Source organism: Theobroma umbraticum, unplaced genomic scaffold (genome assembly GCF_002168275.2).
Source record: "Theobroma umbraticum cultivar Fairchild unplaced genomic scaffold, ASM216827v3 scaffold_204.0, whole genome shotgun sequence".
Classification (NCBI taxonomy): Eukaryota; Viridiplantae; Streptophyta; class Magnoliopsida; order Malvales; family Malvaceae; genus Theobroma; species Theobroma umbraticum.
In genome coordinates, this window is record NW_018397267.1 from 587063 (window position 1) to 614790 (window position 27728).

A 27728-nucleotide genomic window follows, 5' to 3' on the forward strand; every position below is an offset into this window, starting at 1 on the left:
TAAGCCAAGTGAAGATCCTAATTATCAAATAACAGAACTAATTCAAAGGAGTTGATCGCATCATGAGTCATGGGATCATGCTTATAAGCTTAATTTGAACAAAAAGTAATTAATTATACTTTACTTTAACTCTGTTGATTAGATTTAAAATTTTTAAAATTTAATTATTCAAATTTTTATAAAAAATAATTAAACTGATCAAATTACATTCTAAAATCAAAATAATCACATAGCTTTACTTTCAAAATAATCAATTGATTTGATGATTTGGTCAATTTTATTATTATTTTTTGATATTTTATATTATAGTATTATAGTAATAATTTTAAATATTAAAAATAAATCAAAATAACTGAACAAATTAAATTAAATAATTGATTAAAATCAAAATCCAACAAATCAAATCAACTTAATCGAATTTACTTTCTTTCAATCGGTTTATTCGGTTGGAAATCGATTAACAGGTCTGAATTCAAGTTTGGATTAAAATAGACTGATAAGCTCAAAGCCCACTTTAATGGCGAATCTATGAACCCATTATCTTTTAAGAAAAGGTCCAAGGCCCTTGGGCTTCGATTGACGTATAAAATCCAGCCGACAACATGTCTGTAAAGACACTGGAAGCTGAAAACAACAAGATCCAGTGTTGAGTTGTTGACCGATTGACGAAAAAGAGGAATTAAATGTAGCAAATGTGAGTCTGATTCCAAAAGATTTAAAAAAGAGCACGTCCGTCCATGTGTCCATGTACAAGAAATCAAGCTTACTCTTCTTGTAGGCTCTAGCTGAAGCCAGAGAATTTCCTCTCTCTCTCTCTCTCTCTCTCTCCAAACTTTATTCTCAATCAGAGAAAGCAGAATCAGACAAGACCGATGGCCTCACGTGACAAGAAACCAGCGAAGCCGTCGAGCAGCAGCCGCGCCGGTGGTATACGCACGCTCTCGGATCTGAACCGAAGGTCTGGACCTGATTCCGACAGCGATTCCGATAGCCCCCAGGAGTACTACACTGGTGGCGAGAAAAGGTCTTCTCTTGTTTTTTATTTTTTTTAAATTTTCCCTAATTATTATCAGCGAATTATTTGATGGGTTGCTGAAGAATTGCTAAGTTATTAAAGTTTTATGTTTGAGGATGAATTTGAATATTACAATGAAAAAGGGGAGCTTTTGGCTGTTGTCTTTGGAATTATGCAGTGAGGATGTCGATTAGGATAAGGACTTAATATTTGGACGAAGATTTGAGTAAGAACTTAGTAGGGGAGTTTGCCAGAGTAGTTTAGATCTTCACCTTGTACTTTGGGGAGATTTGATCTGGAGACTTTAAGATGTGAGTGGGATTGAGGAGTTAATGCTGCGCTCTATGATTTTGCTTTTCACACTGAAAATTAGTTTTTTGGTGCTGGGGAAGCCTATGCCTGCTTGATAATAAGATAAACCAAAGCATTAAATTCAAGCATGGTAGATTGTTCTTTCTTTGGATGGTTGTTTGAGAGAGCTTATTCATAGACCACCTTGATGAAGTTCCATGAGCTGTTTATAAGAGACCAAGCGATGGTCAGCCTTGCATTCTTTTTAAAGTTTGCCAGCATCTTAAACCTAACATAAGTGCATCTAAGAACCTGCATTTCCCAGAATGGTAGATCATGTTGAATTAATCCTTTAAGTACTGATTCTAAGGGTAAATAGCATTGATTTACTTTAGTGTTAAGTGCAAGATATTGGATTTTAAAGGATATTAATAAGCTGTCTTACTATGTCAAGGCAGTTTTTGAGTATGCACTCTTTTGTTCGAGTTTGGCAGCCATTACTCATTAGTGATGTTCTTGTAGGCATTTTAGTTGGCCTATGTGCATCACTTTGTGCAATTGCATAGACAGTTCTATTGTACTTGTATTGTGCTCAATTTGAGGTTTTATGCATGGAGTGCACGTTAAATTATTTCTGGGACAGGCATTCATTAAGGTTTGGCTTTGCAAATTTTGGTGAATAATAAGTAACTCTTTTGTCTCGTTTGAATAAGCACATAAACATTGAAGTATATCATCTGTAGCTTTTTTCTGCTGCAAAAGTTCACTGCAAGCAAATTTTATCCTTGTTGACGCAGTTTATTCCTACCATGGCATGCAGTAGTGGCATGCATGATCACAAATTAAATTTTTTTTAGACAAAGTTGATAGGGCTTCATTCAAGAAGTTTGTGTTGTTTTGCTGCATGTTAGCAATAGAAGATTGCTTTCTCTTATTGATAAGTATTGGAATGTCTATAGTACCGGTTGTTTGGATGTATTTCCAGTTAAATGCCAGATGCTATGTTTTGATCTGTAAATCTGATGCAAGGTTGAGGAACAGGTTGATTTATAAATATGCATTTATCATTCTAGTTATTGTTGATAAAGCCTTTTTCTTTTTTACACTAAGCTTTCTCAGAGTTCATGTAAAAAAGATACCAAACCTGCCATTTATGATATTATGATAAAATGCTTGAGGATGACCAACTATAACTCTAATTTTTGCAGTGGCATGCTTGTTCAAGATCCTTCAAAGAACAATGATGTAGATGAGATTTTCAATCAAGCTAGGCAACTGGGAGCAGTAGAAGGACCTCTTGAACATCTTCATCCATCATCAAGTTCAAGAAGTTTCACCGGAACCGGTAGATTACTCTCAGGGGAAACTGTACCTTCTGCACCTCAGCAGCCTGAGGCTGTTATTCACAACATAGTTTTCTGGAGCAATGGTTTCACTGTAAATGATGGCCCTTTGAGGAGGTTGGATGATCCTGACAACGCATCTTTCTTAGAGGTAGTAGCAATTAAGTTTTTGACACCTACGGAAAAAATAAAATTAAAGAAGAGAAATAAAGTGACATGTGATTTGGAGGTGTTTTTTGGAGTGAAAGTCTGCAATAATATTGTAGAAGGCGTTTCATTATACATGTTCACTTTTTAAAGCAGACATTAACTGTTTGTTGTGTTTCAGAATGCTTTGTTGTATTGACAACTTTGTTGCATCTCAATGCAGAGCATCAGAAAGTCTGAGTGTCCAAAAGAGCTTGAGCCTGCTGATAGAAGGTCTGCGGTTCATGTCAATCTGATAAGGAGGGATGAGAACTGCCCTGTGAGTCTCTCTCTTTCTCATATAAGCATTATTTTTGTCAGTAAGTTTGTAATTTGTAGAATTTAGAAAGTTATGGAAAGGACCTTCGAAATTGCGTATGTGTCCTTCTTTAACATGCATTCAGGACACCATTTGAGGATGTCATTCCTATGTTTGTCTCTTTGCAGGAACCAGAGAAGCAGCGCCATGTAGCATTTCAGGGTGTAGGAAGAACTCTTGGTAGCAGCGGTAGTTCTACGGCAGCTCCTGAACCAACCATCAGTCCCACTCCTCTCAACGCTCCTCCAAACCCTACTCCTGCCGTGGTTGTAGATGAAAGTTTACCATCAACCTCAATTCAGCTTAGGTTGGCTGATGGGACTCGCATGATAGCCCAATTCAATTTGCACCACACCGTCGATGATATCCGTGCCTTCATCAATGCCTCTAGGCCTGGGGGTGCAATACATTATCAATTGCAGATAATGGGATTCCCTCCTAAACTTCTTACTGATCCAACCCAAACCATAGAGCAGGCAGGCCTTGCCAATTCCGTGGTCATTCAGAAACTCTAGCTGGCCTGCATGGAAAGTTTCTATCTAGTCATTACTAAAGCTGCCTATTGTAGCACTTGGAAAAATATCCAACAACTGGAACGATTATGAACCATTACTATATACAGGTAGCAGATTTTGATGGGCTGATTGTTTTTGAATTGGATTGAATTGTTTAATCCTTTCTTTTTTCATTCAAAGTGATACCATAAGCACATTCCAAGCAGCCATTTTTTCTACCAGTACATGATCAATAACAGATCTATACAAGCCGAAAGTTGCTATACCATAGGCACTTTATTCTTAAGCTCACCAATATTTCCATGTACGACTCCCACCCTTGATGCTCTGGTAAAAAAGGGGGAGAGGCTTGGCCGGGGAAGCGACTAGCATCTCACCCTTGCTCGAGTCCAACAGGTTTTTAATCTCCATTGATGGTGGTGTGTAGATTGGACAGGGAAAAAGCAAGATGTCGGCCAGAACTATCAAATACTTCCCCATTAGAAAGATTTATGCAATCGGGTTTGGTCGACCAAGGGCCCCTCCTCCCCGCTCATTTGCCAGCCACGAACCACAAATCTGGTACATGGTCCTTTGAGTTTTGGTGCCTTTATACCATACCATACCATAGATTGAATAATGAGATAAGTATGTCTGGGTATAAAGGAGTCTTGTCATGAAACAGAACATAAAAATGCCTCTATGACCTAGGTATCTCATGTGGAAAAGAAACAACAAGGATTTGTACGTTCTTAAGATTTCACTACATAAAAAGTTGCGTTATCGTCAAAATTTATTGTATTATTCGTCCTAAATTTATGAATCAAATACATAAATAAACATCTATTATAAAAAAAAAAACATCTATTATGTCAAATCCACATCCTAAGCAGTCTAAGTGTCATCCAACTCCTTGAGAAGATTTGCTTTGCTTTGCTATGATAAGGATGCATGGTGGGGTATTTCTCCTTGTGTGGTGAAGGTGAGATTTGAAATGCAATTTGTTGTTTCTCTAAAGGGGAATTCCCTAATATAGCTCTGCAAGTTGACCCCATGATTCTAATCATAATTATCCTATTTATGGTCATGACCAATGCTCTGATAATAATTAAGATAAAAGCTGCTTTGCTGTCAAACTCAGGGATTATGCTTTTGTTTTTAACTGTTCTAATTATCTTGGTAACCAAGGTGGGATGCCTCTGTGAAAGCACTTAACTAATGATCTTCTTTTCATTAGGAAAGTGCCAAAAATGAGGTGAAAGTTTGGTTTAGACTACTGGTACTTCAACAAGTTAACATGGCTGTCTTTACCCAAAAGGAGAAAAAAAAATGCAAATAAATGTTAATAAAGTTAGCATTAAACTAACAATAGTAGTTGTACTTAATAATCTAAAAATGGTTATTTATTCCCACAAGCCCACTTAATGGGAAAAGAATAGATAAGAAGAATACTAAAGTAATTAATTAATAATTCAATGCACTTTTTGTCTTTTTCTTTTTATCATGATACATGAAATTCAATTTCTATTTTTAAACACTTAATATATTTTTTTTCGTAATAATATATAAAAAAAATTTGCAGCTAATAACTAAGAAAGGAAATAAAGTACAAAACTTAACCTTTACCCCTTGTCCCCAAGTTATGTCATTCTAAACATTGGGTTTGATGTTTGAACCATTAATCCTTCCTTTAAGGCACTTGGACGACCCTTCCAAAGGATTAAATAATGACCACATGGTGGGAGAACTAAAATTGTTAAATCATTGCCATACTTTTAAGCTTTGGACTGCAATCCAAGTTGAGAAATAATATCATACTACATGTTATCAACACCAACTTCAAATGTTGTTGCCCTTAAATAAAACAATTAATTAAAATGAAACATTAATAATAAAAAAAAAATACTCGACCGAAAAAATCAACTTTTTGAAAACATTTTAAAAATATTAAAAAAAGTCGTAATTTGGGTTTATTTTCATAATAAAATTTATGTATCAAATGTAGTAGTTGATATGATTATTAGCGAGAATAGCCAAATTCGGTTGTAATTTATGGAGTACTTTTCATGTACATTACTAGCACTAATTTTTTTGTATGAAGTGTTTCAAGTTTATTTGATGTTGGTAGCAAAAGGAAGCGTTGGAAAATATAGAGTCTAGCCTCAATTATCCTGTCTATTGGCTGCTATGCCATTCCCCCATGATCCTCATCAATCGGATTAATTGCGTGCCTGTTATTAGAAACGGTTCATTCATGGCTATATATGGTTCAAAAAGTGGATTATCTTTCTAATGATAGCTTTGAGATAACACAAGCTTAAAAAGATGAACTAATGAAGCTTACAATAATGGCGGAAAAAAGGGTGGTGTGTTTTTGTTTATTGATTGGTTGCCCTCTGAGGGAAGGGGGCAGGGGCTCATGACACAAAGTGGTCAAGAGGAGAAAAAGAAAGGTTTGGAAAATATACTCCCAACCCCAACATCTAATCCATCTATCTATCTTTCAAACTTCAAAACTTTATTTATTGAATCTCCAGGTAGCAGCAGTAGCAGGTGTTTTGTTCCTTCTCTCCCCCCTCTCCTTTCTTCTTTTCTTTTTCCTTTTTTTTAAACCTTACCCATCATGCGACTGTTGATGGAAATGACGTAAAGTGATTCAGAAGTGAAGAAAATAAAAGAAAAAAAAAAAAAAGCTTTTGCTTGTAAAGGAGCTTGGGAGCTAGCCTTCCAACTATCAACCACACGCACCCAGCGTTGCTTCACTTCACCCAACCAGTGACGTCTCTCTAACCCTTTTTCTTCTTTTCCTTCTGCTTTTATTCTTACGCTGTTGTGATGGATTCGCGTACGATACCCTCTCTCTCTCTCTCTCTCTCTCAGTTTAAGTTCCAGCCCTAGCCCTGCCCTTGGCCCCTAACCCTAACCCTAACCCTGACTCAGAGTCTCGAACCCTTAACTCAGATGTTGAAGTGGAAGGAGGGAAAGAAAAATAAGTTAAACCTTTGATGGCTTTTATAGGAAATTACTAATGCAATTCGGAGAACCGTTGTCTGTTGTGCACACAAAGAACGAACGAAAAACCACAAAAACCTGAAGCATGCCCGCAGGAACAGTTTCCTTTGTCTTGATTTTGCTTAATAATTGAGTGGGGCAAGGGTCAAATCTCGGATTGATTTGTTAAGCACGATGGAATTTACCACCTTACCTACTGATTGGAAAAATCTGTTGTGGTTCATGTATCAATAATCATGCGTCTGCCTATGTTCTTTCTTTTGCAGCAAAGTTTGGTGTATGTTGTGTGTCTGTATCGCTCTACTTTCTTGGATGATAGAGTTCTTTCTATTGGCTGAAAAAGAAAATGCAAACCCGGCAGACATGTTCCAAGCGGGACTCGGATGGCAGTGCAGCTAAACGTCAAACATCAGGTTAAGAAATGAAATTTGCAATCTGACACGGCAGGTGGTGCCATGTGTACCAGGATTTAATAGAACAACTATGCATAGACAGTAGATCGACTGAAGTTTTTCCACATTTTTCACTCGGGAAGAATAAATACTACTACCACAGCACTTAAGGACTGGGTGGTGCTTTTCCCTGGAAGAAGCACATCAGTGGCCTTTTGCAGCAGCCAGCAGTATACATCCCTGTCGATGTACTTCTAAGCTATTATAAGATTCTCCGAGTGTAAAAGAGTTTGAATTTAAATTGCAGAATCAGAACAAGTTTCGGAATGCTATCAAATCTGTTCTTACAATTTGGATTGATCATGCACGACATGATCTATCCTTTGGTCATGGGAGCATGCAGCCAAAATGTAGTCCACCAATCAGACACCCTGGCAAGCTGCCGAGATGAAATGAGAAAGCTATCACTCCATGCATGTTTGCCACGATGATCAAGTTTATCAATGGAGTCGGCACAAACCAATAAGCAACAGTAAAATCATAAATTAAGATAAATCCTAATGTATACGTAGTGCTGTAGGTAGTCTGAAACGTTGGAAAAAAGGCCTTGGTAGTCAGTACTATCCCTGGTAACCATTGCAGAAGAGTAGTGTGACAAACCAGGAGTAGAAGTAGTAAAGAGGATACCATAACATGGGAGAACTGTTAGAAGAATTAGGTGCATCATAGGGAGACAATGGAAAAGAGACAATTTGTTCAACTTTAATTGGAGCTGTATCCCATGGTGCCTCACAGTCACAGGGGCAGTGGAGCTGGCTAGAGAGGGCTACTACGACTTCCTTTAAATTTGAGAGAGGGAAAGAGAGAGACATTCGGACTGTCCCACTTGCTTTACCAGCTTTTCTAGCTTTTTTTTCTATGTTAAATAATTGCAGATTAGATGCTATGACTGGGACTAACAATGAGTGTATAAAAGATTTTTAAAATCTCTAGGAAAAGATTTTGTCCAGTGTGCTTATCTTCACTGACCCTTATCTATGAACCATCCGGAGAGCTTTATTTCCTTTGAGAGATTGCTTGCACGCTGCCACCCAACAAGAAACAAATCACAATTTCGTCAAACTATGTCCTAATTCATCAGACCACAAGCCACAAATCAGGGTGTAGTTTTCTTTTCCATTATACAAACTAAAGATTTAAGAACATAGTATACTACTATACTGTATTGTTTTTCACTCTGGGAGGAAGGGTATAAAGAAAAGAAAAGAAAAGAAAAGAAAAGCAAGAAATCCTGCCAAAATTATTAGTTTGGTATTGAGTAGTGTGGTAGGGTTTGAAGGGTAGAAGCGGACAACATAAGTGCGAATATCAAATGAGTGGACAGATTGCTATCAAAAACCCAGTGAGTGAAAGAGCACAGTTCCTTCAGAAAGAGAGAGAGAGAGGAGTATGTGAACTGTGATTCCGTGCCCCAAAAACCTTTCCCTCTTTCCGTCACTAGGAGACTTCTTGGCTCTTCCTCGATTTGATCGTTCCTCTCTTTCTCTCTCTCTGTCTTTCGTTCTTTTCCCTTCTATATTGTATCTTGTATTCTCGTTAATTTCTCTTCCGTTCTGAGAAAAAACAAATAAAATAAGTATGCGAGTATATCTAATCTCAATCTCTCTCCTCTCCTTTTTCTAATGTTTGCCAGTAATGGCAGTGCAGCAGTGGCAGTGCAAGGAAAGAGGGGGAAGAGTTTTCATCGGGAAGGTAAAGCTTTGCATCCAGCGCCTCAAAGATAACAACACAGCATGAAACCACTGCACCTTCGCTTCTATTTTCTCTTCCTTTCTCTCTGTATAACCCGCGTGCGCTCTGTGCAATCCTACTGAAACACAGAAACCCTTCTTTCTCTCTCTGTATTCTCTCTTTTTCTTTCTTTTCTTCTAAAGAAGAGCAACGCTCGAGAGAGGGAGAGAGAGTGTAATAGAATAGAAAGTGAGAATTAATGCTGTTAATGAGCAGAAAGATAAACACCCATTTTCCAAAGGAAATCTGAGCAGGCTTTGCCAGACCAGCCAAGAGAGTAAAAACCCACATTTCATTTACAACTGACTGGCTGCCGCTGCTGGCTGCTGCTGCTCCTACTTATACTACTATCACTATTTAGGATTTTCCTGTAAAAAGCCTGGTTCTTGAAGCATAAATCTCGGGAGAGTTCTGGAGATAAAACAATCTTTTAGGGCAAAAAAGGATTGCGTAGGAGAGAGAAACCAAGAAAGCAAGAGAAAGAAAAGAAGGAGAGATAGAGAGAGAGTGGCTTATGTTGTTATATAGCAAAGCCCCCAAGTGAAACAACTAGTAGGAAAAAGAAAGATAAGATAGTGAGAGATAATGGAAGGTGGTTCCAATAGCACTTCTTGCATGATAGCTTTTGGACACAATGGTCATGGACTATGTCCTATGACGATGATGCCTCTCATGACTTCTCATCCTCATCATCAACATCATCATCATCATCATCCTCATCCTCCGAATTCAGACTCATACTCCCTATTTCTTCCCTTACCTCCCACCAACAATCAAGACCAGAACCACAATAGCAGCAGTGGCTCCTCCATGATTCTTGACGATCACAACAATAACAACAACAGCACCAACAACAATACCGGATGTTATTTCATGGAGACCAACGATGGCAGCTCTTCTTCTGTCAAGGCCAAGATCATGGCTCATCCTCACTACCACCGTCTCTTGGCCGCCTATGTCAATTGTCAAAAGGTGAAAACCAAATTACTTGACTCATAAACCTGCAACCCATTTGCCCATAAAACCTTCCCTTTCTCTCCTTCACACTCTCTCCGCCAGTCTTTTTCTCACAAGCAGAACACACACAAAACATGCACTCATCGCTTCCTCCTTTTCTTTGAAATTGTCTCGTTTCATTGAACGATTTTTAGCTGAGAGGGAAAATCTTTTATACCCGTATCATCGAACTAGTTTCTCATGTTTTGCTTTACTGCATCTTGAAGATTTTTCTGTCATGAAAGCGAGAGGTCAGAACTCTTTGTGAGTGAGATATACGTGTGATAGAGACATGAGTGTTAAGTTTCCTTTTTCTTTTATTTTTTGTTCCTAATAGCGAAGAGAGATCATTGGTTTTCTAATGAAAGCATTATTTAACAAAACCAAAGCAGGTAGGAGCACCACCTGAAGTGGTGGCGAGATTAGAAGAAGCATGTGCATCTGCCGCCACTATGGGTCCCTCTGGCACCGGCTGCTTAGGTGAAGATCCAGCTCTCGATCAGTTCATGGAGGCATATTGCGAGATGCTGACAAAGTACGAGCAAGAGCTCTCCAAACCCTTCAAGGAAGCCATGCTTTTCCTCCAAAGGGTCGAGTGCCAGTTCAAAGCGCTGACAGTGTCCTCTCCGAGTTCTGGTGATAATACTCTCTCTCTCTCGTTTTTGTCTGCGTGTGCCTGTACTTTCTTAGCATCACCACCTTCAGACTGCTTCATGTTATGAATTTTGGAGTATTGCTAATATTAAAACAATCTGCCATGCATGTCTATGTTTCTTGGGACATGTAGCTTCGGTAATTGACCAAATAATGTATTGTAAGAGGAGCTTCTTTCCTAGACCGGTGTTTTAAGTTTTTTTTCTTCTTCTTGCTAACTCTTTTGACATCTTCTTTTATACTCTAAAATTTTGGTACTCCTTTCACAATGGTCATAGAACTGTTTTACTCTAACTAGGGTATCCACACTAAACAATAGTACATAATTCCCTGCTTTGATTTACTTTCTTGATGTGCTTTCTTGTGAATTCTTCTGGTATGCTACATATGGACACGTTTTTTCACCTTCTCGTAGTTCAACCAGGGAAGGAAATGGCTTGCCAACCTTATGCCAGCTGTAACATAGGAGATGTGTATCCTGGAAAATGAAAAAGCCAGTAAACTTTGGTTTGCTATATTGAAGAATTTGAAGTGAAGAAGGAAATTGCTGGGCTACTGACTAGCTATCAGCTAGTTTGGTTGCAAAGCCTTCCGGAAATGGAATATGTTGCACCTAGCTGGGGCTACAGCCTACATCGTTTGCAATGATGTAGTAATAATTGTATGCTTGTTGCGTAGAAGGTTTAACTATATACACCAAGCGTTATATCTATGATCTGATAATGAATGATTAAAATTTGTAAGAATTAAGGGTTAGATCAAACTAGGGTTCCCAGGTTACAAAGTTGAGTGTAGAGATACATGAACTACAACCGCAGATTTGGGGATTTTTGCTTGCAACGGTAATGCAAAGTGCAGAAAGGTTCATACATAGGGACTGATGCTCTTGAGAGTAAAGGATATGTTTTTTTGAATGGCCACTAGAATTCTTCATGGGTACCTCTTTGTGGTGCTTCTTAGAGCATTGATCATCAGCTGCTTGCTGCACTTGCCTTGAGCAGTGGAAGTCCTTAGAAGATTATATGTTTGAAAACTAAAGCTCTTTGTTCCATCGAGTGCAGTTAACCATGATGATTTGTTTTTTTATATAAATGTGCTTGATGATACTTTTTTTAATTATTTTGAATTACTTTGTTCGTAAAGTAATGGCACTAGTCTATTCCAGACACATACTTTTTTACTTAGAAATTCGAGATTTTTTATTTATGAGGCTGAATTTTCAATTCATTGATAATATAATTAACACAAAAATGGCATAGTTTTTGAAGTACAAAAATTTATCCTCAAGGAAATAATTTGAATCCTTCTCTTTCTTTCTCTAATTGTGATACATTAATTTATGCAATCTGCAGCCCTTTTGTATTCTGGCCCTAATTTTCATGCTTCATGCAGCATTCAAACTTCACCCTACATGCTTGAATGTTTTATATCTTTATGGCCTTATGATTGGTTATATGACTGATCCAGTAATTTAAATCTCAAGCAGAGTGTTCTCCTCAGGTGAGCAACAAATTAAACCTATATGAGCTTAAGCTATGAGACTAATATTTCTCCTATGTCATTGTCATTGTTGAGTGAGATGCTTTATGGTGCAGATATGCGGTTTCTTTTTTCGTAATGAAGATGTTCAAGTGATAATGAGTTCTTCTCAGATACTGCTGTATATCATGCTTTGAGCACATGTTCTTTAGGTTTCTATAATTTTATAAGCGTTTCGGTAGTTCTTAAATTAGCCTCTAAATATGTGCCGCCTCCTCTTTAACCTTAGTGATTGAGGGTAGGTATTGTTCTTTTGTTTCATCTTAAGGAGTTAAGTTTTTTCATCTTATACCAATAGTCAGATGACGATTTTCTTGAAGGCATTAATATAAATCTTGGTGTGACCACTGTCTTTGCCAAATTTCTCTTTGGGAATTATTTAGAGGTACTGCATTTTGGTGAGGCAAACTTTTTCTAACTAGCATGAGCCTAAAAGAGCACCCTCTATAGAGCATGAAAGATCAAATAGGCGTTATAGGCATTTGAGGCACTTAAGTCTATTCAATCCTTTTTCCTTTTTGTTAAATCAAAACATGGTGTCTAGAAACTCTTGAACCTTTATGCCGAATAAGGCAATGTCAATGAAATGAGCATATACATTTTTTTATCCTGATGATTTGGTTTTTAACAATAGATTAGTCACTAGTGTGTTTATTTTATATGAAGGAGAAATTGATTTCCTAGTGACCTAGGTACTGTAGAAGACTATTTCTCTTGAGCATATACTCTAAGGGCAAGAATGCAAAAACGAACTAGATATAGAGATTAGCTAGCTCAGTTTTTAAACTGTTTATCAGGTTTGATCGTTGCATTAGTCCTTCAATGAATTCGTTTGTTGACGAGAGAATAGGATTTTTTCTGGTGACACAGGAATTAGTATACCATAAATCTTGATTAATTAAGGAATACGTCACCATATTGTGCTGGTTTGAGTAATAACAAGGAGATATATTTTCGTTAGAGATGCTTACCGATTCATTTTGTATTCAGCTTGTGGAGAAGCTGCTGACAGGAATGGATCATCTGAGGAAGAAGTTGATGTGAACAACAATTTCATAGATCCCCTTGCAGAAGATCGAGAACTTAAAGGTCAGCTTTTGCGGAAGTACAGTGGATATTTAGGCAGTCTGAAGCAGGAGTTTATGAAGAAGAGGAAGAAAGGGAAGCTGCCTAAGGAAGCCAGGCAACAGTTGCTGGATTGGTGGAGTAGACATTACAAATGGCCTTACCCATCGGTAAGTACATGTCTGTCAACTTATCAGTGGATTGTTGTATCTGTTTCTGCATTGCAAATGCTAAAGCAAAACCGAAGCTTCCTCCTTTCTGAGAATGCCGATAAACCATGAACCTTTTGAAGATCCAATTATTGACTTTAAAAAACCTTTCAAAGATTGCTTTGTTTTCCTTCCAACTTCAGTGCCTTAGATGTTACTCCCATTTGATGACTGGTGCCTCACAACATTTTCTCTTCTCAGACTTGCATCAGCTGCTCACCATGATTCAAGACTTGATTACATGCACAAGGACTACTGCTAACTTGAAACTTTTTCTTTGGCACGTCATTAACTTGTTATCAAGATTTCCCTCGATTTAATCTTACAATTGCCTCTTAATTTGTGCATATGGAACTCTGCTTAACATATTACACTGCTCATTAATAAATGGCTGACATGCAGTCTTGAGGGATTCTCTTTCAATATGATAATGATATGGCCAATCTTGTATCGTTAAAACTATTTGTTAATCATGATCTCTGTGGTGAAACCGAACACTTCCAACAGGAGTCGCAAAAGCTTGCCCTTGCTGAGTCTACTGGTCTGGATCAGAAGCAAATAAACAACTGGTTCATCAATCAAAGGAAAAGGCACTGGAAGCCCTCTGAAGATATGCAGTTCGTGGTAATGGATGCCACCCATCCGCACTACTACATGGACAATGTTTTGGGCAATCCCTTCCCCATGGATCTCTCTCCCACACTTCTCTAAAAACGTAACCACGGATTCACGGCTGCCGTAGCTGTACGGAAAAGCTTGAAGGCCAACTGCATTTGATATGCAAACTGTTATAATTAATTTGATGGGTATTTTTATGTCATATTATCATATGCATACCTCCTGTATGCACTTTGAGGCTATTTATGCTCTCTCTATATATATAAGTTCCAGACTGTTAAAAAGTATATAATAGTATATCTCCGTTCATATAGTTTTGTCAAATGCATTTGGGATGAGATATTATTTTTGGTAGGGTAAACTGCATCGAAATCGGAAGCAAACTGTTACATTAAGCATACGAAGAAATGATTTAAGGAAGCAATTGGGAGATGTACTCTTCAATTTTTTGTTATTAGATTTCCACCTGTTTAATCTATTTCTGGGTGATTTTTCTCTGAAACAGTGTTTTCAACTCCCTTCATACTCTATTGCCTTTATTCATGTTTTCTTTTTGAGATATTTCAAAATAAAGCTGTTTTAGACATTTATTATTTTTCTTTTATATATTAAAATGTATTGAACATATATAATATTTTATGATATTTTAATATAAATCATGAAAATTGAAGGTTTTGTCTTAATTTGTGTACGTTAATGTTGATAGCAAACATGATAAAAGGCTACTTGGATGAGCAAGGTATTGCCAAAATGAGAAGCCTTCCTAGTAAAACTAAATATTGAAATAATTAAAAAATATTTTATTTTCAGAAAATGTTTAGGATTTATACTTACTTTGAAAGATTAAAAATTGATTTCAAATGTAAAATATTTTGAGGCAACGGAAAAAATTTATTGATCACAGAAAATGTCTTATGGTTCAAAGTAACATAAGACACTTTTAAGAGAAAATAAAAATATATAAATTTGATGAATATTAATATTAAATTTAAAAAATTTAAAAATATATTAATATTTAAATTAGTCAAAATTATTAAAATAAAATTTTTTTTAATGAAACTATTTAATGCAATCAAATTTTTTATTTATAAATTGAATAAATTTACTAATAATTATAATAAAATTTTTTTGATGATAATCATTTGATGAATACATATAAATATTGGTTTTGAATGTTTTACATAATTGATAAATATTGATATTTTTAATATTATGATAAAAAAGTGAAAATAGAAATTTTTTTAGAAATTAAAATTTTGCTTTAATTATAAACTAACATTGTATAAGAATTAAAGAATTGTATAAATGATTATATTGCAGAAATTATTAAATGAAATATTTATATACAAGCATGCTTAATTGGTATCTATAAACAATCATTAGCAGGATCCAAATAACTTAATTACTATAAACTATTTTTCATTTAAAGGAAGATAATTTACCAGTAAAAAAAAATCGGATTCTGTACAAACCAAGTTATTAATAGGAAGAACAAATGATCCACATTCACATGAATGCAAAAGAGGTGCGAGGCACCTAACAGGCCATGTATCTATCCTGCGACCACTATTTCAATCTTATGGGTCAACAACATGTCAATCAAATGGAATTTCACACAGATGTGGTGCAAAGATAAAGCATGAGCTTCCTTTTATATATGGTTATACATACATGGTTAAATATTTTTAAAAAATATCATTATTTATTTTATCCGTTTTCATATCTATTCTTCATTTTAATTCTAAATTAGTAAAAATTAAATGACACCTTATTTATCATTTTTAATACTAAAAAACTCCATTAGTGATAGAGAAAAATATTTTTATATACATATGATAGAAAATGTTTTTGACAGTTTGTCTAAATAATAAAAATATTAAATTTTTATGTAAAATATTTACATTGAAAATATTTTCTAATTATTTTTTGATTACCAAACATATCCTTAATCATATCATTTTTGTTAGTAAAAAAATCATATAATTTATTTTTTAGTAATAAAAAAGTAATAAAATAATGAATATACAAAAGGGTTTATGACATCTTCAAGAACTTCCATGCCATATTTATTTAATAAATAAATGAATAAATTTTGTAAAAAAGAAAAATAAAATTATTCATCCACTAATGTAATGGGCTTGTCTAAAAAAAGCCCAAATCATGTCATTACGGACTTTAGACTTAAGCCCAAATGAAAAATTCAATTCGGCCCAACATTTGAAAAATAAGGAGAATAAGGAAGGAAAAAAAAAAGAAAGGAGCGAGAAGGGGTTTTTCATTTCTCGATACGACTAAAACCCACACTTTGCCTCCATTCTTAAAGATCGGCGGCCTCTGGCGGGACGATCAACGGCCAACGTTTTCCGGGCTCATTTCGACGGCAAGATTTCTGCCACGTCCATCCTCATGGTTACTTCTCTTTTCAGCTCACATTTGCTTCTTCCGTTTTTACATTAAGGATTTGTTAAGTTTAAACGTATAGATGTTTAACGATTTGATTAGCAACTGAATGGACTTGCTCATCATTTTGGGTTTTATTGTAGCTTCATGTGACTCACGAAACTATAGCTGCTTTTATTTTTTCCTTAGTTTTTTGTATATGGAATTTTATCGAACACATTGTGCTCCTAGTGTTAGATGCAAGTATTTGATTTAAACGGGTTTATGAATGTATTATTAAGATTTTTGGCTAAATTTATGGAACTTAATCTTGAGTTAAGTTTATAAACCGGATGAATTTTGGGTTTCTAATGAACAGGTGAGTTTTTCTTGCTGCTATTAATCAAGTAGTTCCTTGTTTGTGGGAGTATGGCTTTGTCGATCTCAAGAAGGATTTTACGTTCTTTTGGGTCACTGTCTGCCTTAGCTCGTTGGGATTCTCTAACTATTGCATCTCATTCGTTTCAAGCTTCTGGTAAGAGTAATATACTAACATGTCAACTTCTCTTATTTCGCTCATCTTGATTGCATACTTGACTTGGTATTCGTTTTTACAGATTTGAATGCTTGTATTTCTGGGGATAACTTGCCTCAGGCAGAATGTTTTAGCTTTTCAAAGGTATGTGCTTATTCTGTTTATTTTTAAAGGATATTTAGCATAGTATTATGTAATAAACAGTAGGGCAGTTGGAAATTACTTAGTTAACGATTAAATCCTTGTTATTAATTTAGAAGAATAAGCAGGGATATATTTTTTTTTGTATCTATTGAAGGGTAAATTCCTACTCTAGACATCATAGGAATTCTGGATTCTTTTTTTCAATCTGTTATTGCTCTTTTAGATGTTGTGTTTATGCATTTACATGCTAATCCCTTGTTTTCTTCTCAACCGTGGCTGTTTTGTATTTTATCAATGAGCCTGTCCTACATTTTATTTGGTGCAGGGTGGTTTGTCTTTCCTTGCTTGTCGGAAGTTTTCAACTACAATTTTGACTCCTGATTCAGCTGAAAGTGCTTTTCCATCTGATTTACTGTCTGCAAAGACTGTACTTACACCAGATCGTACTATAGGTATAATAAAAAAGAAACCATATTCGTTATCTACAGTAACTACTTGCCTTTAAAGTGAGATAGTTACACTCTGATTTTGCTGTAGTTTTTGAAGCCAATACGAATTGATAGGAAACTGGTAGAATTTTCTTTGATTTTAAGAGTATCACAGATTGAGGCCTAATGTTACTGTTTCTAAGCCACTATATAATTGTTTTTGTGGTAAAAATGCTCACAAGAATTATCTTGATATATGCGACCTTTGAACCTGAATATCTGCAATTGGTCTGCAATTGGTTTTATATTGCCTTCCATTTGGGTTCTTGTGTTAGTTAAACTATCAGTTCAGCTTATAAGCCTTTCAGTGATAGCAGAAATAGATTGATGGTATTTTTTTCTGTTTAAATTATGGAGCAGTGATATATTCATTTAGTGTATTGTCGTGCAGGACTTTATCAGGACCTAGTAATCCCAGTGACAAATTTTCATAATGAAGACAAGGGCTTAATGGTTTTGGCTGGTGATGTTTTTGATGTACCTATTAGAAAGGATATTATCCATCGTGTTGTACGATGGCAGCTTGCAAAACGACAACAGGTGCCATTTCATTCTCCTTTTGGGAAACTTGAAGCACAGGCTTGTAGGGCCCCTTTGATGTTCATATGGAATCTTCAAACTATTCTTATAAGTTGTGAATTTAATATATTCTTAGTCTCTTACTTCTTTATCCTTGTATTTTTTCATGAATGGGGAACTTTTCTTTTCTTTCATTCTCTTTTCATTTGGAGGGGTAGTGTTAATTTTGCTCTTCTACATTTATACACTGTTTATGTTCAACATAAATTGCATTAAGATTAATGCCAATCTTATGGTCAACAGGGAACACATTCAACCAAAACTATTAGTGAGGTTAGTGGGACTGGTAGAAAGCCCTGGCGACAGAAGGGTACTGGTCGAGCAAGGCATGGAACGTTGCGTGGTCCCCAGGTCATTATTCTGCTCTTTGATTGTAAGAAGTTTTAGAGCTATATAGTCATTTTTCTATGGCCTTTAATTGATTTTATTGATTGATAACAGTTTCGAGGTGGTGCTACAATGCATGGCCCTAAGCCAAGAAGTCATGCTATTAAGCTGAATAAGAAGGTTCGACGTCTTGGACTGAAGATTGCACTGTCTGCTTGTGCTGCAGAAGGAAAGGTAAGTCATTACCATTCGTTCAGTATGGCTTGTGTATTAAACAGTTTAGATTCTTAGTACATTTTCATTTTATAATATGACAGTTTATACATTTATGCATGAATGCATTACAATGTTTTTGAGTCCTAATTGAGTTATGAAACCTAACTGGTGAATATTGCACAATTCAACAGCTTCTTGTCTTTGAGGATTTGGAGGTCCCTACTCATAAAACCAAAAATATTGTGAACTATGTAAATCAAATGGAGAATACCAAGAAACTTCTTCTGGTGGATGGTGGCCCTATAAATGAAAAGTTGAAGCTAGCTACACAAAACCTGCATTATGTCAATGTTCTGCCATCAATTGTAAGTTGCATTAATAATAAAAATACAGTGTTTCCTTTGTTACTAAATACATAATGTAACTGCCGGCTGGCCTTTGTCATCAATGGCACAGTGAAGTACTGTCTTATTAAAGTTTTATTATCACTGTCATCTTGATGATTTGGATTTAAATTCATTCCAATGCACTAAGTATCTCCCTCAAATTGATATGTTAATCTTGGGGACTGCTCGTTTTTGAGTGCTCTAATAAGCTATTTCTGAACTCGGTATGCATGTGTTTTCCAGGGCTTGAATGTCTATAGCATCCTGCTGCACGACACATTAGTGATGTCCCGTGATGCTGTTAACAGGATCGTTGAGCGAATGCACACTCCAATCAACCGCTGAACTAGAATCATGTGCCTTTTCTTCCATTAGTTTTCTCTCAAAATAGGCAGCCTTTCATTTTCACAGAAGCAGGTAAGAAAAAGAGAAGCCCAAACAATTGTATGTTGTCTATGATAAAACTTTCAAATGCATGGCTGGATGTACACTTTCATTTGTATCAAACATTGCACATTCAGCAATTAATTTTGTAGTCCGAATTTCGTGAGCCAAAACACAGTGCTGCTGACTTTCCAGCAACTAAGACGAGTTTGTAACTTTCCTCCTTCATGGTATCAATCAATAAATTTTCTTGCCATCAGACATTGCATTTCTGACACGAACTTCATTCCACTGTAAACATGATGCTGCTGACTCTTCATTCCTCGACAAACATTTGTTCCAAGTACCCGCAACATGGACCAGTGACAATGATAGGTCTCACAGAATTTGGGGGCTTGGCCCCTGTGAGTCAATCATTAATGTTGAAGCCATGGGCCTGAAGGGGCAACTTTGTGTAAAATCACGGTGCCAGGTGTAAGAAACTTTGCTTCTAGCTCCTAACAATGTTCCAGGTTCGGTTTACGGAAAGGATCGTTTCATTTCAACATTATTCTCTATGAATGATCATTTCAATACGTGGTTAACTTTTGTATTAAAAAAATAGGGAACCCCATTTTTAAATGATCGGAATTCTGCGTATTATCGATTCCATACGGATAAAAATAGAGGAATAAATCTTTTTAAAAAGAGAGTATGGGCCTCCTTTTCTTTACATACCCATTGAATGATGCAGTTTGAAATGTGACAGTGTGGGTCTCAAGATGGAGCCCAACAGTGAAACTATTACGGCAAAAATGAAAGAAAATGGGAGAGGATATGGAGACAATCCTTCACTGCAGAGAGTGTGAACGTGGCAACATCTAATTAGCCAAAGCAAAAGACAACTGAGAGCTTGAAAATCTAGCTGCCATGGTTACCTGGGTAACCAGAATTACTACACCCAAATTACAGTTTTAAATTATCCACATTGGTTTTTTTGAAAAAAAAAAAAGAGAAAATTAAAAATAAAAATTCACTGTAACTCAAGCTCTGTATAGTCTCCAGAGAGTACTCTCTTTGTCTGAGTTGTCTCTGCTCTCTCCCATGAGGGGAACTTAGGGTTTGGTTTGTCTTTCTTTCTCCCCTTAATTCTTCAAAAGCTTCTTCTTTTTCACCATTTTGAAGGAAAAAAGTTTGCAACTTTTTCCGGTAAAACCCTGATCTTGACCTTGGCTGAAAAACCCTAGCTTTCCCATGGCAAAAACAAGACCAGGGCTCTCTGCTACCAAGCCCAAACCAGGGAAGAAGGACCTTGACTCTTACACCATAAGAGGCACCAACAAAGTTGTCAGAGGTACATGTTTTTTACATTGTAGATATACGTCTACGTATACGTTTATGCGTTTAGAAAAGAAATTTTGTTGCTTTGGTGGCGTGGGAAAATGTTTTCTGGGAATTTTGGAATCTTTGCATTTCGTGTTTATCGATATGAAATTTTCAATTATGTTAAGTAACGTTGGTTTTGAGGGTGAAGAAATGAATTTTTGGTTTGTTTAGGGAGTTGGGTTTTTGTGTGTAGATATGTCTAATGGATTTAAAGGCATTCGTGTGGAAAGATATGAGTCTGTTGGCAGAGGAAAGGTGGTGGCTTTGCAACTGGGGATTGTTAATGCGTCTATCAAGTTTCATTTAACATCAATGCATATGCATATAAGCGTGTTTTAGAGGTGTAGATAGATGATAAGAAATGTAAAATTGTGATCCCTAAGAGTGAAAGTTCGATGTTTTTGCAGCTGGGGATTGTGTTCTGATGCGTCCTTCGGACACCGGTAAGCCCCCGTACGTGGCACGAATTGAGAAAATTGAAGTGGATAGCAGGAATAATGTGAAGGTTCGAGTGCGGTGGTATTATCGTCCTGAGGAGTCACTAGGAGGAAGGAGGCAGTTCCATGGAGCGAAGGAGCTGTTTTTGTCTGACCACTATGATGTGCAGAGTGCTCACACCATTGAAGGGAAGTGTATTGTTCATTCTTTCAAGAACTACACTAAGCTCGAGAATGTTGGTGCTGAGGATTACTATTGTAGATTCGAGTATAAAGCTGCTACTGGAGCCTTTACACCTGACCGAGTTGCTGTGTGAGTAGTATGATCTCTTAGTTTGTGAAACGTGATTATTACTTATTCACAATATGGCATTGATGGATCTTGGTGCCCCTGGGCCTTTCTGTTTTGAAGGTACTGCAAATGCGAGATGCCATACAACCCTGATGATCTCATGGTGCAATGTGAGGGCTGCAAGGACTGGTATGGTTCTAATTCTATAGTTCTTTTTATGATTTACTGGTGCCACCTGCCCTATAATTTTTATGATTGCTTGAATGTTCTCCTCACCATTCTTGTAGGTATCACCCTGCTTGTGTGGGCATGACAATTGAAGAAGCCAAAAAGTTGGATCACTTTGTGTGTTCTGAATGTTCTGAGGATGATGTCAAAAGATCACAGAATGGATTTCATGCATCACCAGCATCTGATGCCAAGGTAAGACCGTTTTCGACCAATTTCTCATGATTCGAGGCCAATTATCTTTGTATCTTTAGTCAAATCAGTTTTTGCTAGCCCTCTGATGCACAATTTGCCAGTTCTATTTTGGGTATCCTCTGAGGAAGTTTATGAATGTAAGGAGCAATTAATGGGAATCTTCATCCTATGCAAACATGCATCAAACCACATGCAATGTGAAAAGGGTATTGATACATTGTTGTTCTAATAACAATTATCAAATAGTGCTTGCTAGGTCGTAGAAATTGTTTGAAACAATGACAAGAATTCTTGATTTCTTGCAGAATGTGAAACAATAGTTGAAAATTTATTCGATTTCCATATGGTTTATATTTGACTCTATGTGGATGTTTGTTTTACTGAGTTTATTGTATTCTGTAGTAGCATGCAAATTCTTCATTAGGTGCCATTATCCTCATGTCCTTCCGAATTATATTCTGGCCTACAGGGTTGTTCATAAAGCCAATGAATTGGAAAATGCATTCCTAAACATTGGCATGTATAGCATATATAGACTACACTTACTGGACATCCTCAAGTTAATGTTGGTTATATATGTTAGTACTACTATTTATAAATGGATAGACAAGTTCATTTACTAGGGCATCATTTAAGGAATGGTAATTGATGCACATGCTTTTACCTTATAGGACCCAATTTAAAGATGAAGTGAATGCTAAGACCTTAATCAATGCTTTTTAACTGGGAGGTGTTAGATGCAGGTTCTTCTTATATTTCTATTCAGTGCTACTGCTTTTTGGATAAAATGTTAAGAGTTCATATATGGCAGGGTTATCTATTCTAGTCATTATTGATACAATCTCATGGTATATTATTGACTCCTACCTACACATGTGCCTGATTTGTTGATTGGTTCCATGTCTTTTGTCCAGCAGTGTGCACGGTTATTATTTCCATTTCATTACATTTCTAGGATTAGCATTGTCTTTTGCTAGTCAATACTGTGATTGTTACGAACATGTATCCAAACATTTTACCTGGCGCATTAGCAGATGGTTTGTGATTTTGCCCATACTCTATAACTTTTGCTAATTGGGCGTGCACAACATCATAGAGAGGTGTAGGCAATCATCTCATACTAGACATGAAGTTTAGAGGGAATTTTAGATATAAAAATGTTACTGCATACAGAGAAAAGTCCATTAATCTAAATTCTTTGCTTTGAAAATAATTATATTGTGTTTTGAGGTTCTGCCTCTACTCATCTTTTGCAATCTTTTCCAGGTGGAGCCCAAACGAAGGAAGAGATAAGTGAACCATGGGGAAATTTTGTTGCATGAGAGGAGAAGACTCCTTATGCAGGTTTAGCTTGTAGCCTGTTGTTGTGTGAGTTGTATAGTGCAGAAGTTTGTGTGCTTTGCCCAAACTGGTGGCTGTTAGTAACTTATGTGTTGGAGAGATCTGTATCTGTGTTAGGTTTAGGAGATTAAGTCTGCAGGAGGATTGATCTGTAGTTCTCTCATGTTGAACCAATATTTCCAGTAGAAAAACTTTCAAGTATCACCTTTCCAATCTTTTGCTTTCCATTCTTGATTATGCATTGCGCTAACTATCTTTTACTCAAGGATTGGATCACCTTCCATTCCTCCTCAGCCAAATTCAATCCTTCATTTCATTAAGCAAAGTTTCTGTTGAGAGCTCGAGAAAAGCATTTCCAGGGAATTGCAGAGATTATGATCAAAATAAGTGGTGCAATTGATTGACTTGTAATCATGCAATCCTGCCAATAGTTTCTCCAGTTATTTCTCTAAAGCATTGCGCCTTTCTTGGTGGGTTTGGTGTGAATGGCATGGCCAAAACATGCACAAACAGCATTTAATACTTAATTGCAGCAACATTAACTTTGAGTCTAAGCAGAAAAGGAAGGTAACCGTTAGTGCTCTCTCTTAAGTGGGGCTGCGGCTTTCCCCTTAACAGCTTATGAACAAAGCTTTTACTCACGTTAACATTGTGGATAAGAATTCGTTTTGCGTTTAATTTTGTGAAGAGTTGAAACCTCCATCACCGTTTATATTTAAACACAAGGCACACTCCGAAAGATTCATTCACATATTTTCCTTCATTGTAAACATGGCAAATGGTGTTGCTGCATCGGCTGCATCGAGCTATGCAATTCTTCTTCTCTCTCTGAGTTTCATTGCATCTTTTGCGGAAGAGACAGCTATATATTTAGTTTTAATGGAAGGAGAAGCAGTAGCATTCAATGGCGATAGTCTACTTCGCCAACATGGCAGAAAATTTGACCCCAGGAGGTTATAAAGAGCGTCATCGCCTTCTTTTCTTTTCCATTTCTAATTCTTGGAACAGCAGGCAGCATATTCATCTTTAACGTATTGAAGGAAAATTGAAAGTTAATGTTATCTGTAAATCTTATCATATGAGCATAAATTAATGGCGTTTTGATCTTCAAATTCGTTAGCCATTAACACAGTTTTTGCTTTCTGTATCGACAAATAGTGAAGCTTCCAAGGTTCATGAAAAGAAGCTGGTAGACTCTCACGATCAAGTTCTGCAGAGCACTCTAGAGACTGGAAGCTATAACAAGCTCTACAGCTTCACAAACGTTCTTAATGGCTTTGCTGTCCACACTGCACCTTCTCAGGTTGGCCTTAGTGTCTCTTCCACTTAGAAACTTTCTGATAAACAAGGGAAACAAGAAATTTTTTCTCAGTTAGTAATTGTTATGGGAAAATTTTCAGGCTACGCAACTAAAACATGCACCGGGAGTAAAGCTGGTGGAGAGAGATAGAGGAACCAAATTGATGACTACCTACACCCCTCAGTTCTTAGGGTTACCTGAAGGAGTGTGGGCAAAGGAAGGAGGAGAGAGAAACGCAGGAGAAGGGATTGTTATTGGTTTCGTCGACACAGGCATCAACCCATCACACCCAAGCTTTGTTTATGACTTAGTCAATCCTTTCACGTCCAATATTTCTCATTTCTCTGGTGCATGCGAGACGGGTCCTAAATTCCCACCATTTTCTTGCAATGGTAAGATAGTTTCTGCCAAGTTCTTCTCAGCTGGAGCTCAAGCAGCTGCTTCTCTCAACGCTTCAGTGGACATTCTTTCACCGTTTGATGCCGTTGGCCATGGAAGGTAATTATCAAATGTATATATGAAACAAGGCTCAATCCTTCTTCCTTCTTTTCTTCTTTTTTGGTAGATTGTTTCATATTCACTTTGTCTTCATTGGTCTGTAACGCTGCTGATAAAAAACTGTGCTTTTTTAAGCCACGTGGCATCAACTGCAGCTGGAAATGCTGGGGTCCCTGTGGTTGTGAACGGCTTCTACTATGGGCGAGCCAGTGGGATGGCACCGCGTGCACGGTGCGTTCTTCAAGTTCTGTGGTGTAATTAAAGAGATTATTCTTAGTAATTTACGACCTTCCTAACATATGATTCTAGCAATATTCATTGATTTTTTTTTTCCTTTTTTGAATAGAATTGCTGTTTACAAGGCTATCTATCCAACAGTGGGAACGCTTGCGGATGTGGTTGCAGCCATTGATCAAGTAGGCACTGAATTCCATATCAGTAAAATTGAAAAACACGATGCATGCTTTCATGCAATGATTTGTTTCAGTACTTTAGCTTTTCATGCGTTTCCTTGAGCAATATTAATCGATATCCACCCCGGAACAGGTGGCCGGAAAGGGAGAAGGTTGGTGATTTTACTGAAAAGATTGCAAAAATCAGAATAACTGTGTGTGTTAATTTCTTGTGAGATTACAGGCAGTATCAGATGGAGTCGATATCTTGACGCTCTCCATTGGACCAGATGAGCCACCACAAGATACAGTCACATTCTTGAGCATGTTCGACATAGCCATGTTATTGGCACGAAGAGCTGGGGTTTTCGTGGTGCAGGCTGCTGGAAATCAGGGTCCGGGTCCTTCAACAGTGGTGTCTTACAGCCCTTGGGCTGTCGGTGCAGCCGCTTCCAGGACAGACAGAAGGTACATTGGTTCTCTTCTCCTAGGAAATGGTCAAAATATTTCAGGTGTGGGGTTAACAGGTAATGTTTCAGTGTCAAATCAAAGGAGACTTATTTCTTTTTTCATCCTTTCTTTTTCTTTCAACAGTGATTCTTTGAAATCTTTAAATTGATAACATTTTCTGTTTCCTAGCTCCAAGTTTAGGAAATGGATCAGTACTCCATAAGCTGGTGCTGGCTAAGGATGCAGTCAATTTACATGGAGCATTCCCAAGGACTCCACCGTATGTTGAAGAGTGCCAATACCCAGAAGCATTGGACCCTAATGTAGTGAGGGTAGTATCGTTATATGCACTTTCTCGGCTGGCTTCTACAACGAGACATCCACCCTGTCAGCCATCATTGACACAGCAAGAACTCTTGGATTCACGGGTTTTGTTCTAGTAGCAAATCCAAGCTACGGTGACTTCATTGCGCAACCAATTCCCTATTCAGTTTCTGGCACTTTGATTCCAAAAGTAGCAGATGCTAAGGTAATAGTTTGTCATTCCACAGCAAACAATTAGCTATTTGTTCTTAACCGGCTTTTGCACGATCTTATGAGACAATCATCATCTTATGTTTGTAGATTGTATCTCAATATTATGAACAACAAACATATAGGGATGCAGGAGGCTTCGTGAGAGAGTTCAATGCAAGAGCTGCTATAGGAAGCGGCAGAGTTGCTTCTTTTTGTGGGCAAGCACCCATTGTTAGCAGATTCTCTTCAAGGGGACCAGATTTCATTGACATTAACAAGGACCCTGCTGATGTGCTAAAACCAGATATTCTTGCACCAGGACATGAAATTTGGGCAGCTTGGAGCCCCATGAGTGCCCTGGATCCCATTCTGAGCGGTAATTAAACATGATCATCAAGCTTCTTACTCATTCATATATAGTTCTGATTGCTTAGATAAGAAGAGTTGATCAGACTCGAACTACTTAATCAGGATACAATTTCGCTCTACTGTCTGGTACAAGCATGGCTGCCCCTCATGTTGCCGGAATAGCAGCACTAATTAAGCAAAAGTATCCTTCCTGGACTCCCTCAATGACAGCATCCGCAATCTCTACCACAGCCTCCAAGTTTGATAATAACGGAGAGCTTATAATGGCCGAAGGATCTGATATTGGAAGCTTGTATTCCTCTACTTACTTTGATACTGGCGCTGGCTTTATTAGTCCAAGTCATGCTATGGATCCAGGTTTAGTATTGTCATCAGGTAAACCCTTTCACTATCCCATTAACCTCTCTTGCACTTCCAAATTCTATTGACCATAACTATTATTTTATCCTGAGGCAGAATTTGAAGATTACATCAGTTTTTTGTGCTCAATCCCCAACATTGATCGGTTTGCAATCAGAGCTGCCACTGGAGTGTGGTGCAGTCAGTCCCTTGGCCTCCCAGCTAACCTGAACCTACCGTCAGTGACAATATCTGCACTTGAAAGATCAGTAACAGTGAGGCGGAGTTTCAAGAATGTAGCCAAACCAGAGACGTATGTCAGCTCAGCCATACCACCAAATGGGACGACAATCACCTTGAATCCACCGTGGTTTGCTATAGCCCCAGAAGAAACCCAGGATTTGGACATAGAAATCAAGGCGATCCAATCAACCAACCAGTTCAGCTTCGGTGAAATTATATTGACAGGAAGTTTGAATCACATTGTGAGAATACCATTAGCGATTAGGCCAGTGTCAACTGTTTAAGCGAAAACTCAAACAGCTTGTTTTCTCTATACAGGTTTTACATTCTAGAGTTTATGTCCAGGGCTAATAAAATTTGCTGTATTGCAATAAGCCCCTGCTGCAAAAACATTATACCAT

General features: G+C 37.1%; 5 protein-coding genes across 7 annotated transcripts; all 5 read left to right on the forward strand.

The window, feature by feature from the left end:
- Nucleotides 1-644: 644 nt before the first annotated feature.
- LOC110423997 (plant UBX domain-containing protein 4-like) lies at nt 645-3848 on the forward strand. The gene is made up of 4 exons (XM_021438452.2): nt 645-1024; nt 2515-2800; nt 3020-3115; nt 3283-3848. The coding sequence occupies exons 1-4, from the start codon at nt 873-875 to the stop codon at nt 3667-3669; spliced, it is 921 nt and encodes a 306-aa protein (XP_021294127.1). The 5' UTR covers nt 645-872; the 3' UTR covers nt 3670-3848.
- A 4637-nt stretch (nt 3849-8485) lies between these two features.
- STM (KNOX/ELK homeobox transcription factor) lies at nt 8486-14382 on the forward strand. Of its 3 annotated transcripts, none has more exons than XM_089784806.1 (4): nt 8486-8804; nt 10232-10475; nt 13023-13267; nt 13814-14376. In XM_089784806.1, exons 1-4 carry the CDS (start codon nt 8748-8750, stop codon nt 14015-14017), a joined length of 750 nt encoding a protein of 249 aa, XP_089640932.1. In that variant the 5' UTR covers nt 8486-8747; the 3' UTR covers nt 14018-14376. The 3 variants fall into 3 exon arrangements, with proteins under 3 accessions (XP_089640932.1, XP_021294107.1, XP_021294108.1); XM_021438432.2 differs by lacking the exon at nt 8486-8804 and adding an exon at nt 8812-9815 and having other exon boundaries at nt 10229-10475; nt 13814-14382; XM_021438433.2 differs by lacking the exon at nt 8486-8804 and adding an exon at nt 8813-9815 and having other exon boundaries at nt 13814-14378.
- Nucleotides 14383-16193: 1811 nt separating this feature from the next.
- Nucleotides 16194-19621, forward strand: LOC110424482 (Ribosomal protein L4/L1 family). The gene is made up of 9 exons (XM_021439054.2): nt 16194-16333; nt 16683-16838; nt 16921-16982; nt 17308-17434; nt 17862-18010; nt 18293-18400; nt 18491-18610; nt 18784-18957; nt 19222-19621. Exons 2-9 carry the CDS (start codon nt 16733-16735, stop codon nt 19321-19323), a joined length of 948 nt encoding a protein of 315 aa, XP_021294729.1. The 5' UTR covers nt 16194-16333; nt 16683-16732; the 3' UTR covers nt 19324-19621.
- A 698-nt stretch (nt 19622-20319) lies between these two features.
- LOC110424050 (chromatin remodeling protein EBS) lies at nt 20320-23433 on the forward strand. The gene is made up of 5 exons (XM_021438529.1): nt 20320-20695; nt 21135-21477; nt 21577-21645; nt 21744-21879; nt 23146-23433. The coding sequence occupies exons 1-5, from the start codon at nt 20596-20598 to the stop codon at nt 23170-23172; spliced, it is 675 nt and encodes a 224-aa protein (XP_021294204.1). The 5' UTR covers nt 20320-20595; the 3' UTR covers nt 23173-23433.
- Nucleotides 23434-23988: 555 nt separating this feature from the next.
- On the forward strand, nt 23989-27611 carry LOC110424702 (subtilisin-like protease SBT2.4). Its single transcript, XM_021439342.2, is given in 11 exon segments — nt 23989-24173; nt 24379-24523; nt 24621-25018; nt 25154-25249; nt 25365-25434; nt 25655-25937; nt 26050-26187; nt 26190-26389; nt 26485-26752; nt 26848-27120; nt 27202-27611. Coding segments are annotated over 11 exon segments (2463 nt in total). The 5' UTR covers nt 23989-23991.
- The last annotated feature ends 117 nt before the right edge of the window (nt 27612-27728 follow it).

Coding starts and splice junctions, on each gene's coding strand:
- LOC110423997 (XM_021438452.2), top strand. CDS start 873: ATGGCCTCACGTGACAAGAAACCAGCGAAGCCGTCGAGCAGCAGCCGC. Junction 1,025..2,514: donor TACACTGGTGGCGAGAAAAG/GTCTTCTCTTGT, acceptor TAATTTTTGCAG/TGGCATGCTTGTTCAAGATC. Junction 3,116..3,282: donor GGAGGGATGAGAACTGCCCT/GTGAGTCTCTCT, acceptor GTCTCTTTGCAG/GAACCAGAGAAGCAGCGCCA.
- STM (XM_021438432.2), top strand. CDS start 9,429: ATGGAAGGTGGTTCCAATAGCACTTCTTGCATGATAGCTTTTGGACAC. Junction 10,476..13,022: donor AGTGTCCTCTCCGAGTTCTG/GTGATAATACTC, acceptor TTTTGTATTCAG/CTTGTGGAGAAGCTGCTGAC. Junction 13,268..13,813: donor ACAAATGGCCTTACCCATCG/GTAAGTACATGT, acceptor CACTTCCAACAG/GAGTCGCAAAAGCTTGCCCT.
- LOC110424482 (XM_021439054.2), top strand. CDS start 16,733: ATGGCTTTGTCGATCTCAAGAAGGATTTTACGTTCTTTTGGGTCACTG. Junction 16,839..16,920: donor TCATTCGTTTCAAGCTTCTG/GTAAGAGTAATA, acceptor TCGTTTTTACAG/ATTTGAATGCTTGTATTTCT. Junction 16,983..17,307: donor AATGTTTTAGCTTTTCAAAG/GTATGTGCTTAT, acceptor TATTTGGTGCAG/GGTGGTTTGTCTTTCCTTGC.
- LOC110424050 (XM_021438529.1), top strand. CDS start 20,596: ATGGCAAAAACAAGACCAGGGCTCTCTGCTACCAAGCCCAAACCAGGG. Junction 21,478..21,576: donor ACACCTGACCGAGTTGCTGT/GTGAGTAGTATG, acceptor TCTGTTTTGAAG/GTACTGCAAATGCGAGATGC. Junction 21,880..23,145: donor CACCAGCATCTGATGCCAAG/GTAAGACCGTTT, acceptor AATCTTTTCCAG/GTGGAGCCCAAACGAAGGAA.